Source organism: Aspergillus alliaceus (genome assembly GCF_009176365.1).
Source record: "Aspergillus alliaceus strain CBS 536.65 unplaced genomic scaffold BDW43scaffold_2, whole genome shotgun sequence".
Classification (NCBI taxonomy): Eukaryota; Fungi; Ascomycota; class Eurotiomycetes; order Eurotiales; family Aspergillaceae; genus Aspergillus; species Aspergillus alliaceus.
In genome coordinates this window covers 633,490-647,623 of record NW_022474685.1, presented here as the reverse complement: position 1 = coordinate 647,623, position 14,134 = coordinate 633,490, and the positions used below count along the sequence as shown (strand labels likewise).

The following is a 14,134-nucleotide window of genomic DNA, read 5'->3' as shown; positions in this document are numbered from 1 at the left end:
GGGGGGGGGGGGGGGGTCTTGATAAACCATTAAAACGACACCCCCCAATGAAAAGAGCATTATAATAGAAATGGACAGTAAAGAGGGCGGCATGGTTTGGCCCGTTCGCTCTTGCCCTTTGTGCGGCTAAGTCAATGAATTAACAACTGGCCAATTCGCACAGACCTCCACCAGTTAAGGTGAATTTTATTATTTAAAGTTTTTAGCCATATATAATAATTTTTCTGAACATGGTTCTACTTTTAATTTTTAAATAGATATTATAATAGCCATTGTAGACTTGCTGGAAGAAATTGATCTATTTAACTATTATTATGGTGCATGCTTGGAAATGATATCGGATGGCTAACCGGGGTACACAGCGGGGTTAGGCTAACCACTAAGTTAGAAAGACCAAAATATCGAAGCTCTTGTTCGATATGCCTAACCACACCTACATATGTGTTACAGACCCTTGTCTAGCGCCCTTATCAGAGGCGGAGAATCAAGGCAGAATGATAGGCTGAGGTGACACCAGAGTCAAGGAACACCCGCCACGCTACTTATGCCAGACCAGACAGCCGACATCACGTGACGCGCTAAATGGTATACAACCGATCACCAAATGGTATACAGATCAGTATACCGTATACCACACGTATACCATTGGTATACCAGCCCAGTTACCACTACACCCCAAGGATGGATATATAAGGACACTCATTCATGTACTTAGTTAGTTCTTCGTGATCAATTCAAATTGTTACTTAGGATACACCTTTGGTATCAAGTTAGTAATCGGCTCGTTTGCACTTCCTTAACTATTAAGTATACGTACTTAATAGGCCTGGCCTTTTGGACTTGAGCTACACATAGAGCCTCGCTGTACATCGCCGACCTCAGACTAGGTCATCTCGTTGACCCTGGACAGGATCGTATCCAGAACAATCGCCACTCGAAGTAACAGATACGTTTGGTCTCGTCAATAGGTTAGTTATCGCTCAACGCAAGGCAGCTAACACTTAGGAGCTCTTGACCGAATACCCGGGCGTAACAATATGATGTTATCATAATATCTCCATCCTTTCATCCCAGTCTCAGACTAAACTGAACCCCAACAACCTTGCATTTTAGCTCTTCTTATAGAATTATCAAAATCATTGTTAGAGTTAGCTGTTACGCCTGGGTATTCGGGCTGGAGCTCTGCTGACCAGTTAGCTGCGCTTGCGTAGCGAGAGTCAAACCTGAGCGTCAGAATCCACTGAGGTCCAGTAACGAAGTGCTGTGATGCCGTGAGGGTGAGCTAATCCGCGGTCTGATCGAGGATGCGATAACTAATCCGAGACTATAGCTCAATTCCAAAGGCCAGGCCTATCAAGTACGTATACTCAATAGTTAGAATGGTCTTGATACTAAGGTAACTCTGTAGTAACAATTGAAATTGATCACGAAGAACTAAACTAAGTACATGAACGAGTGCCCTTATATATCCTGTTCCCAAGTGGTAGTCTGGTTGGTATACTGTGGTAGAGTTTTTGTATGTCGTATTGGCGTTCAACTGTATACTTCCTGTATATCAAGTCACGTGCTACCAATCGTACTCCATAATTGGCCTCCTTTTGGTAATCCCGGTTTCTAACTTCAGCCAATCTGAACCGACGCCTTTCTGCCCATTGCTTCCGTTTTTCTGATAAGACGCGCTAGACAAGGGTCTGTAACATATATATAGTATACCCTGCTCCTAACAATCTTCATAGGGGATGTATCATGTGTGGCAGTTACTGCAAATTGCGACCTAGACCATCGCCCGGGTTGTTACGGTATGATTGCAAGTAGCGGTAGGCTAAGGTAGGTAGAGAGTTGCCGATCTCCTACGGAAGGTAGGGGATCCTTTAGGTCCTTATGTACACGGTTGGTGTTCCCTTCGGCTCCCAGGTCACGTGCTTATATGCCTGAGGCAGTCACTCCTGGTAGGCGGAAGTATATAGCTATCCCGTGTTGCCAACGTACGACATAGGATTACAACGGGACGAATAGAATATTCTGACCTAAGTGTGTCTATTGAACAAGAAGGAATAGCTGAAGAGGAAGAGATAACAGAAAATACGGATCAGGAGTAACTAGCGGGAACCACGTGACTATAGCCACTATGTGGCGTGTGTTGCGGGTTCAACCCGTACCACGGGTCATCCATAATCCAGGGCTCAACATATCAAGAAATAGATAACTAAAATAGAACAAGTCAAAAAAAAAAGATTAAGTCGATAATTATCAAATCCAAGCAAATATATCGATATACGTTTCCTATTACTGAAGCAGACCCAATCATCCAACACTACAAGCTACAAGATCATACCATGGGTAGGCCGCGTAAATATGCAGCCAACTACAAATCGCCAACTGGCCAGAAATTTGCGTCCCCTTGACAGTCTGAGTACCAATTCAGGCTTGCATGGTCACACCTCTGGGCCTTACCTTAATAAACCCTATAGACCAAAATACAAATACTAAGGCATTGAGCTCTTTTATTGGATGTCCAGACTCCTCTAGGCTCTGAAAGCCACTGTGGACAGCGCAGTCCGGGGCTACAACTCCCTAGCGTTAGCGGGTAGTCTAGGGGCCGGCTACTTAGCTTACAGCCTTACGTAGTTCCACGCCTGGGCGGCCCTGGCCCAATGGGCCGCGACAGCTAGTACTAGACATCAGCCGCTAGCCGCTAGCGCATAGGGGCAGTATTCTTATTTACAGTATATGCTCTTGTTACGGGACGAATAAGCTGTTCCAACCTAAGCTTGCTTATTGAATAAGAAGAAATAGCTAATTGACGGGAATAACGTGTTGTTCGAAATATTTGTGTGGTAAAGGCTTAGCAGCGATGCCTTAGGCAGAGCCTCCCATGATATAGGGCTGCCTGTAAGTCAGTCCCATAACAGCTCTACCCTAAAAGTTCCTCTATATGTATATTACCTGAGCCACAGTAGTTTGAGTCATATATTTGTTACTAGATAGATATTAGTGGCTACCCTTGTTTTAAGAATCAAGGGTTTATCTTGTGTAGAATATATAGTTCTACTGGTCTCACTATATTGAAAATACAATTAGATTATAGAGAACTAGGAATCCTCTTGTAAAGGATTACTCCTGGGATTAGTAATTCGATACGTAGGATCTGTCCACTAGGTAAAAAGATCCACTACGATCAACTCATCGTAGTGGATCTATATAGTATCGCAACTTGCCATCAGGGCCTAAAGTCTAAGGCTTACCCGTGGCACCTCTACAGTTTAGACAGTTCATCTAGTATATAAATACATAAGGAGAAGCAAGCTTCAATATTAAAATTTATAATATCCCAAGACTTGATATATCCTGTACCCTGTAGCCCGTACCCGTAAATTTCATATGCACTGCATGGCTTATGGGCTTCCTAAATAGATAAGTTATGAATAACCCTAATTCCAAAACACAGCCTCATTCCTAGATGACCAGCTCGCATACAATAAGTCGATATCATTGTAAAACTATATTATATTGTAAAGCAGAGGCAAGTCGTCACACCGCTCCTAATCCAAATCCCGATGACTGATGGTCGCGTCATCTGCTACCGGACTTCTACAGCACAGGTTGGTACGGCCCACGAAGAAATGGAGAACTTGTCTGATCGCTCCAACCTACGGAGACCAGTTATCTAATATATGTGTCCCGTTGCATAGGAACATGTGATGACAAGGGGGACGCCGGGGTCACCCCACTACAATAATATTTTTAGTAATACCATAATGATACCCAATAGCCCTGTAGCGGGCTGAAGCCCGTTAGAATACTCAGGCCGTTGACCCTCGTTTCCGTATTCGTCACATGGTGTACTTCTGGCCCTCCTTCTTGTCATACCTCATTGTCTCACAGTTTGTAGATTCTTCTTCTCTTTTCTTTCTTCTTCAGCGTTTTCTTCTTGTTTGATAGCTATGATAGATTTTCGAACGTTGCGAGACTTATCCCTTACAGGCTCCCAAGCTTTGAAGTATAAAGTATCAACTCATATATATAACAGACCCTCGCTTAGGCAGCTGTAGAAGATATAGTAATATAATCGTATGGTTACGATGAGGAAACGATTGGATTTGGCGATCCTAATGATATCGAAAAAGGCCTATCTAGGTGGGAATCATGAGCGCTTTTATTTGTGGCCTCACTCCCAAGGGATTCAACATTCTGCTCGACAAAGCCCCTATTCACCGGGCATATGTCAGCTACCTACGATACAAGGTATTCAATAGCATCAGGCTATCAAGTTCTAGTATCTAATTTGGTTAAGCTCTCAGTTCCTGGGCCAATTCTCCACCATCAAACTTTGCAAATCTCCCCGATATCAGAGATCTACAACATGCTGCCGTTGCCAGGGCATGTTCCCAGAACGCAACCCTATGGCGTAGTTAATTAGAACAACGAACAGGGTTAATCCCTGGTAGTTGGGCGTCCTCCCTCTCGTATCTAGACTGCATGGTGTATCCAGGCAAGAGGAAGTAAATATCAATTCAATATACAGATAAAAGATGAATATCTGTGCCCTCTAGGTGAATAAATTCAGCCCTAAGTGTAACTGTGAAAGTAACCCAAGAAGGTAATACTTATATGTGTATATAAATACTACTTATACAGGCTTATTCCACAGTAGTGTTATCTTGTGGGCGGTATGAGTCTTTTTGGGCGTTGTGGTTGGTTCGTTTGCGACATGTCCCTTAGCTGGCGATCATTCCAAGCAATACTACTTACTAGTAGAAAGGTAATACAAGGCGTGCTTGGGGAGGCTAGTAACCGGGAAGAAATGAGTTTATTGCAGCATTATCACAATTGAGTTCTTACTTCTCAGGTGAAAGGCTACATCTGATACTAAAATTTGAAAGCCACGTATATCAAATAATACTTTCAAATTGTTTCTTAAGCTATCTTGTTCACTAATCTTCTCTTTATACATACTCAATATGGCATTATTTTCTCCTTTTTTCCCTATATCATCAATGCAGCCGTTCGCATAGACTGTGTACCCCAATGATGGTGACGAGATTGCTTCTCGAGATGTCCATTCAGGTTTAACCCCGATTAATGGGTGACGCTATAGTTAATTCATGGGAAGATAGTCGAATCAGCGCGCTTGGGTCTACCTGGGCAATCCCAAATAATTGTTTGGAGGCAAGTTGCGTTGGACATGAGAGGCTCGAGGCATGATAGAGTATGTGCTACGTTCATGAGGTCTAGATCCAGACCTACACAAGGTGCAGAATTACATTAGAATGTGCCATGCGACAAGTTTGGGACACAGATATACAAAATGACTGCGCCAGTTGTCACGAAGAACAAAGGGGAAAACCGACTGTAATCCATGATGCATCATCCATACTCGGGTCTAATATACACCAGGACAAACCAGTAACAGCAGCTTGGGGAATGAGCCAGCTCAATATAATGCAAACCGGAGACTGACAGTAATTCATATAGGGGGTTAGGGTGAAGAAAGAACCGCATAAGGGAAAAAAAAAGAAAAAGAAAAGAAAGAAAAGAAAAGGAACTAAGACAAAAACATGACGCTCATGCAAATGCTTCATGATACAGACCATTCGCATCAACCATAACTCTTATGACTGACAGTAGTGTCTCATGCTATCGTATGAAGGTGAAAAATGCATTCAGAGTTTCAGGGCGTCCAAAATTTTCTTTGCCATCTCTCGGTATTGCCACATGCCGCCTGATACCTTTTTGAACTGGATACCGTGCAAAGAAAACAGCGGCACTTTGACAATGAGGATTTCAAACCGGAGAACCAAATTTTCTCCGGTGTCGCTCTGAACTCGGGTGGTAGTCTCGCCCATGACGCGTTCCCCGACTACCACGTTGTCGCGTGCAGGGAGATATTCGTCGGACGCCTCCGAATTGGTGACAAAGCTATGATCCGGTGCGCGAGTCCGACGCTGGGACCTGGGGGTGTGTCGGGTCTCCTCCCTGCCATCGTCATGGCTCAGAAGGCCCCCGAAGCTAATACGCCGACGATGGTTAGACACATGACCTTGCCGGTCAGGGCTTGGGGGGCCGACATCAACCACTTTATCTATCTCAATACTCGGCGTGTGGCAGCAGCTGAAGCCTCCCTTGATTTCAACGTAGTCCACCGAGAGCTGTTTGAGAACCCGCATTATATCGGATCGAATGACGGGGAGTGGTTTGCTACTAGTGGTTGAAACACTGAAAAGACCCTTTAGAAATACTGGTTTTGACAGATCTTCTCCTTCGTTTGCACTTTCCAGCGCAGTTCCTGCGCCAGAGATGTCCGCATCAGTCTCCTCAGGAACATTTGCCTCCCTAGCCGCATCTCGCTTAGCCCTACGGGCCTGTATACTCTCACGGCGAGCGTGACCAAGTGACATTGTTCTCGAGGCATGTGTACGACCTGTCCTCGTCTCCTTCTGAGGAGTCTGATCTTTCTGTACACTCATACCAGAATAATCAGACCCACTGGTTGGAGGTGGCTGGCCCGCTCCGTCCTGATCGTTCCTGCGCGCTGCCCGCCGAGCACGGTAATCAGCTGAATTTACACTGGTTGATCTCCCCAGGGATTTGTTGGATCGCGAGGCCGGCTCTTCCGATCCTGGGGCTTTAAGAAGATCCTGATGCTGTGGCTGGCTTCCTGCTGAAGGGATATTTGCAGGGGATGGCTCGGCACGCCTGGGCCTTCTCATACTGAACCCTCTAGACAACGGAGAAACCGAATCGGCGGGTGGTTGAACGTGTAATGACGGGGCATGGGGACTTGAAACCCTTCCACGGTCGGGATCGCGACTGCGATCCTTTGCTCTACGGGTGCTGAATCGCCTCAAAATACCTGCTGCAGTGCTTTCTTTCTTCGCAGGAGTTTCTGGTTGTGACGCTGTAGGAGCAGGAGATCCCTGTCCTGGAGCCAGATGGAGATTTTTAACCCCCTCGGAGAGGTCATCATCACCGTGAGTCCTTGCTCGAGGACGAGCCCGCCTAGTATTGTCTTTCTCACCCGGTACGTGATACTGATTGGTGTGTGCCGCTTCCGGGGCTGGGAGGTCGGGCATCTGGAGCATAGCGTCTCCGGCCGACTGCGGAACACCGAAAGCCCCGGGGTTTTTCTCGGCTCGCTCTCTCTCGAGCTTCTCCTTAACAAGGTAATAGACAGACAACAGAGGGCTGTAGGCGTTCAAGGGGTCATTCCCCAGTTGAACAGCCTCTGCAGAAGGGGCAGAGAGGGTATCTCGACTAGTCGAATTTCGCCGCTTATAGAAATCGAACATGCCACGCTTCTTCTCTCCATGGTTCGGCAATGGTTGCTCACGAACACTCGTCCGTACGGCATGCTGGTAATCTTCGGATTCTAATATCTTCGTGAGCTGCGCGGTGATATACTCCGGGGGGCCAAAATCGAAGCCCGTCATCTTCTCGATGACTTCTGCGTCCAATGGGTGCTGCAATGGCTCACGGTGTGGAAGATAGTTCTCAGGGGGGCCATTGTATCCTTTGTTCATCCATGGATGATTCATAATCTCCGCTAAGCTTGCGCGCTGTTTGGGATCAGTAACTAGCATGCGTGAAATGATGCTGCGGCATTCTGTGAATATGCATAATTCAGTGACTATTCATCCATAAAGAAACTTGAAACTGGGGTGCTACTGACCTGCCGAGAGCCCCTGCGGGAACTCGAATACTCCCTGCTTGATTTTCGCATGCAATTTTGGCATGCTTTGATCATCGAACGGAACCTTCCCGCAGACCAATACGTAGAGGACGATGCCAAAACTCCAGACATCCACCTCTGGGCCGGTATATTGCCTTGCTTGCAGTAGCTCCGGGGCGGCAAAGTACAAACTACCACAGAAAGTCTTAAGAAGACTCCTGGGAGAGAAGAGATTGCTCAAACCGAAATCGATAATTTTGATATCACCGGTTTTGCTAATCAGGATGTTTTCGATTTTCAAGTCGCGATGCACAATGCTGTTCCGGTGACAGTAATCCAACGCACCGGCAATCTGCCGAGCGAACTTTCGGGCTTGCTTCTCTTTTAGTTTCCCGTGGGAAATGATATAATCGAGCATTTGTCCGCCGTTGACCAGTTCGAAGAGCATGTACCAGTGGTAATTGGTCCTCACCACGTCTCTCATACCACAAATGTACGGGTGGCTCACAAGACTCACGATGGCCGCCTCTCGAGCCGTTCGGATTTCCTTTGAACGATCTGCTCTTTCAGCATCGCGTGAGCTCCGATGATCCTCCGTCGACTGCCTGGGAACGATCTTAACGGCCACCTGGAACAAGCCGTGTTAGTTAAAACAGTCCTATTGAATCCACATAGGACGCCCTCACCTGCTCTCCAGTTTCTAAATTCTTCCCAACTTTGACTTTGCCCATGCTTCCTGCTCCTAGAGTTTTTCCTAAAGCCCACTGACCCGATGGAGTGGTGATTGTTGTGCGACGCTTCGACGGTATGGTACCAGGGTGCAGGCGCGACCCGGAAGCAACCTGCTGCGGGCCAGGTACGCCCTCCGCCATGACGGGCCCTGCGGTGGTCATGTCGATGCTATCCCGCTGATGACCGTGTGCGGACAAGTTCCGGTGATGTTTATTTGAAGAAGGTTCGGCACGATAAGCGGTAGACGGACGCTCCTGGGATCGCTCTCTTGACTTACTCCGGCGGGCGGGTAACGGTTGCTCGAAGTCCCGACGAGCTATGCTATCAAATACTGCTTGATTCGAAGGGGGTCGGCGATCGTAAGATTGTGATCTGGAATGAGAATGCGAATGATGGGAGTGATATTGTGGAGACGATTGATGTGCTGTCGCGGGCCTCACAGCGACACTTCGGGTTCGGTGAGGATTATCGGATGAGACAACAGGGTGATGGGAAGGAGGTCGGGAAGTTGTGGAATGGCTGCGGACAACCGATGGCAACGCTGGCGATGGGGCAGTAGTGGACATCACGATGCGAAATTAGAACAGCCCCATTCATTAATGGCCCAAGCTTTCTTCACTCAACCCAAAAAGGAAGAAAAAAATTGGGTGACGGGATGAGGGGTTTTCGAAAGCGGATCGTGTTGGGGCAAAACAGCGTCCAAGGGGACGGAGACTATGCTTCTACTATGTCAAAAGCCCGGTCGGAGAGCGAGCGGGGGGGAAGATGGCGTTTGCTGACAAGCGCTCAAGCCAGCGTCGAAACGTCCAGCAGACGGATCGACACGCCCCCATATACAACTCCAACAAAATACAAAAGAGGAGGGGAAAAAAGGGAGAGGAGGGGAAAGAGAGAGAGAGAGGAGTACGGTGGTGGGCGGACACAAGGGTAAAAAAAAAATAGGATAGAAAGGAAAGAAAGCAGTGATTAGGTAGTGGGAAAACAAGCAGTTGATTAGTTAGAACGATGGATGCGGAGAAAGAGACACGGGGCCCAGGGGGGGACAACGGTAACTGTATTTCTCTGTACTATGTTTAGTACCACGGGTTTAGGTCATGATATTCGAGATTGTGATGGTCTCTGGTTTTGCCCACATTAGGTCCCTAAATGTGGAGGTGACCAAGACTTTTCATTTTGGTCCTTTTAATTTATATGATTATATAATTATATAACCACGTACTACTCTACATCATAGTCTCGTTCCCAATTCTATCCCTACATACGTCGAATATCCCTCGCAATAGTCACATCTATCTACAGGGGGGAAAACCAAACCCTGGCCGAATGAAAGAAGCAGAGTTAATCTAGTACCCGTCGTAGAACCGAGGGTATCATGGGACAAGTTTACTAGTACTGTATGTATAGTATAATATGACAGGTACCTCCATCATCCAGATGATAACTCTTTGTTGCTGTAGGGGAATGGAGGACTTTTGAGTCTCAGTGAACCATTTCTGGTTCCATCTATTACTATATGAAAGGCTCATTGTACATGTACATGTGCTCAACCACTCACGTGTGCTCCGGGCACTGTGGTATCAAGTGACAATGAGATATTTTTAACAATCAAAGATGAAATACAAAGAGTGGGCTGGATTTGATGTAGCATCACGTAGGCATTGTCTGTAAGATAAACAGGGTTTCCTTTTCAGGTTGAGGCTAAGTGTATACATTGGTATGTGTATGTGTACTCCGTATGTATACCTAATAATTCCAGGTACCATGGGAGATAAAATCCAGATGAGATTGGTCCAAAGAAATAGGCACTAATGCAAATGATTAATGATCTCACGCACTTCTTCCACCACCAATAAGGGGTTTTCCGAGGCCCCTGCAATTAAGCATTTCCATAAAGTTGGAGATACGTACCGGAACGTCATCCCCTGAGTAGGCACGTAGACAGTACTGATTCCACTACATCTTGATCGAGACAGGGACCTGGAACGCCAGAAGGTATTCCCGATCTCCTTTATGAGCTCGGAAAGAGAGCTACTTCCAATTCGATTTAGGAGGTGCAAAATCCCCTTTTATAAGAACAACTGAATCATTGTCTTACACGTTAGTACATGGTAATTATTTGTGCTGACGAAATAGGCCTTTTAAACCTGATAGTTCGGTCCGTCAGAACCTGGATTTCAACCCTTGTTTCCGTTCGTACAGGTAATAATCTTGTACTTACTTACATACATAGTAGTACTCCGTACTTCGTACTCGGCATCTTCAGTATGTTTCTGTATGTGCATCCTCGGGACACGTGCGAGCGCCACATAGATGTGGCGGTATTGTCGACACACCGCCTCATCACATGATGCTATTGGTCAATGATGCATCACGATCCATCGGCTTGAACTCACTTCGACTGTCGCAGCAACAACAGGGCTCCCGCCGCTTCAGTGGGCTTGGAACTTAACAGCACTCATCACATTGATTACGCTGCTTTATTAAGGTACGTTTGTGTTCGTATGCGTGCTTTTTCCTTTTGGACTAGAATGACTGATATGTCATCGTACTAGTTCTACAGCATGGCCAGCTTCTAACGGTGGAACTAAGCGTCGCATAATTTGCAAATGGCTGGTAAAAGGGGTCGCGCAGCCTTTGAGGCTGATCTGCAGGCACATGAGTCCCCTTATGCATTTTATGGAACCCCTCTTCCGCCGCTGGATGCCGGCGTCCGCGACGACGGATCTTATGTACCGATCTGGAAACAGGAGGTGACAGATGACCGGGGAAGGAAACGCCTACATGGCGCCTTCACCGGTGGTTTTAGTGCCGGGTGAGCTCACGATTCGTGAATAGAGTTGGACAGCACACTAAAGGTGGCCACGTCTTCAGGTACTTCAACACCGTCGGATCGAAGGAAGGATGGACCCCCGCAACTTTTGTTTCTTCACGTCATAATCGAGCAAAGGATGCTCGACAGCAACGGGTGGAAGATTTCATGGACGAGGAGGACGTACGGGAGGCAGAGGAATCTCGAACCCTGCACACTGCCAATGAGTTTTCTGGATTCGGGTCCACAGATGCTGACTCCAACCGCCGGGGAGGACTAATGGAGCTTTTCAAAAGTGGCGGTGAGACCATGGGTGTCAAATTGTTAAAAAAGATGGGCTGGAAAGAGGGCCAGGGAGTCGGCCCGAAGGTTCGACGCAAAGCCCAGCTCGGCGAGGACTCAGCCTACGGTGGCGACACCGGAAAGGCATACTTGTTCGCACCGGAGAATTCACCCATGGTGTCTTTTATACGTAAGACAGATCACAAAGGGCTTGGATTTGAGGGCGAATCCCGTCTTGATTCCCAAAGGGCCCGAGCCGACGAGTCTGGTGAAGATGCTGATCCATTCTTTGGGCGGCGACTGACTGGTCAAGTCATTTCCAAGCAGCCAACTGTAAAGGGGCCACGTCGCGGAGCATTTGGTGTCGGTGTACTGAATGACACGGGTTCGGATGACGAGGACCCGTATTCCTTAGGGCCACAGATCTCCTATAATCGAGTCATTGGGAAGGAAAAGAAAAATAAGAGGAAGTCGCCGGAAGATGTGAAGCCGAAGGTGGCATCCAACCCTCTCTTGAACAACAAGCCGATTTTTATATCCAAGAAAGCGATTGCCGCTAGGAATTCTACGGGATTCAGAAATTGTCACGATGGCCGTTTGCCCTTAGAGGGGTTTCTTCTAGCTGACGGTATGTCCAGCCTAACTATTTCATCGCAGGAGAAGAAATACGCACCCCCTGAGATTCCTAAGGATTGGAAACCCAGAAAGGCCCCATCCCAAGATAGAGATACGTCCGATTACGTTTCTACAGCTGAGGCAGCTAAAGCCTCCTCACTGGGCCCCACGTCTCGGGCTGCACTTCTAGGGGAAGCGCAACTTCCGGGGAAATCAATATTTGATTGGATGACCCCTGAGTCCAGGGAAAGGATTGTCCGACTAACAGGAAAGACTGACCTACCGCCGGCTTTGGGTGAGAAAGCCCCAGAAGGATATGAATTATCGGAGACGCAGAAGCGGAAGGATTTGTGGGATCTTATCCCCAAATTGGATAAGCAGGTAGCAGTCCAGGCTTTAGCCCGCGCGGCTAGTGGTTGGATGCCTTACTCTGAGGATCCCGACAAGCGAACCCGCTATCGAACATTCCTTGAAGTACGGGCGGGGCTTCGGGACAGTCTTCCAGAGCGGATTTCCGGGTCGAGCACCGATGAATGGGTTGCGGAGCTTCACGAGTTCGCCCGCGCCGCGGAAGTCTTCAAACCAATGTCTGGGGCTATGGCGTCGCGGTTCACGTCCGCCTCCAGCGGACCAAAGGGGTCATCAGACAAGGCAGACCCATCTACAGCGGATTCGGTCCTTCACAAACCTGCCAAGAAGCCCGAAGACCCTGCAGTAGCAGCCGCAAAGATCGGCATGTTTGGCCCGATGACTCGGAGCAGCATTTCTTTCTATCCCTCGCGTCTGTTGTGTAAGCGGTTTAATGTAAAACCCCCCGACCACGTGCAATCGGACCCCAGCGAACCGGTCAGACGTTCAGACCCTCCCGGTAGACGGTTCCAGTCTGCAGGATATCAGACTACTGGGCCCAAGGAATTAGTTTCACAGGAAGTTATGGATCAACTTCTGCTTGAAGCAGACGCTAGCAGTGGCGCTACAGAAAAGCCTAAGCCGATTGTAGTGGAGCCTGAGCGTAACGAAGCGTTAGAGGCGGAGCGGCCAGGTGATGAAATCTTCAAGGCAATTTTCGGGAGTGATGATGAGGACGACGAGAGTTAGCAAATAGATTTCTTTATTAATTGATTTTCTTCTTTCTCTCGCTTCAGGAAAGTCTAGATATCGCACACAGTCCGTGCAAGAATAAAAAGGATCTGTAGATTGATGACGAACACCCTGTGCTGATCCGCGTGACAGGTTCCATCGCAAAAGACGAATCATATGGGGATCTCCACATTGGAAGGTTCAACAGAAAGGACTAAGAAGGCGTGGATTTCTGGTGGAGACACACTTGCAGATTGAACAGTAATTCAACAACGACCCAACTTGTGGTGAATGCAAGAGAACAACGGTCTAGGTGGTAGGTGGTAGGTTGTAGGTACATATGTATATACTTTGAGTAAGAGTCTGAATGAATGGAGGCGGTCAATGGGAGAGGTTTGGGAGTACAGAAACGATAACCTTTATTTTTTTCCCGGTAATGAAATTGAAAGTTATTCAATACGGGGTACATCGTACGTATGCTTCTTACTCTTCCTTTTTTTCCATTTTCCCCTCTCGCTCCATTGATTCGATTCTTTTTACTCTCTCACTTCTCTCTTCTCTTTACGTATTTTCCCTTCTTCTTCTTCATCTTCTTCCTCCTCTTCTTCTCCTTCTCCTTCACTTTTAATATTTCGGGAGTCTCTCCCCAGGCTAGCTCCCTTCCTCTCGCGCTTATCATTCCAATCTTATCAGTCCAAGAAGAATTTACGTCATGCGACAGATCTCGACCGTTGGCCATTAGACAGTCATACGATTTCCGCTCAGGAACATAACATAACATAATACATCAATTGTTGCCCCTCCCATCTGTTCCCGTTCATCTCAACCCCGGGGGTTATTTGAAACCGTTCGCATTACTCTTCTGGCTGATGGAGTCCGGTCATCCATATCTACAAAATGGTATAGTCCTCCTCCCCCTACCCATATATTTCCTCCATTGATTAGCG

General features: G+C 47.3%; 2 protein-coding genes across 2 annotated transcripts; one reads left to right on the top strand and one right to left on the bottom strand.

Annotated features, from left to right (window-relative positions):
- Positions 1-5,663: 5,663 nt before the first annotated feature.
- On the bottom strand, positions 5,664-8,967 carry kin1 (putative serine/threonine protein kinase Kin1; the record flags this gene model as incomplete). The annotated part of the gene is made up of 4 exons (XM_032044185.1): positions 5,664-6,451; positions 6,782-7,627; positions 7,670-8,297; positions 8,356-8,967. The coding sequence occupies 4 exons, from the start codon at positions 8,965-8,967 to the stop codon at positions 5,664-5,666; spliced, it is 2,874 nt and encodes a 957-aa protein (XP_031905775.1).
- A 1,767-nt stretch (positions 8,968-10,734) lies between these two features.
- BDW43DRAFT_260286 (putative G-patch domain protein) lies at positions 10,735-13,514 on the top strand. The gene is made up of 2 exons (XM_032040189.1): positions 10,735-11,213; positions 11,273-13,514. Exons 1-2 carry the CDS (start codon positions 11,008-11,010, stop codon positions 13,203-13,205), a joined length of 2,139 nt encoding a protein of 712 aa, XP_031905774.1. The 5' UTR covers positions 10,735-11,007; the 3' UTR covers positions 13,206-13,514.
- The last annotated feature ends 620 nt before the right edge of the window (positions 13,515-14,134 follow it).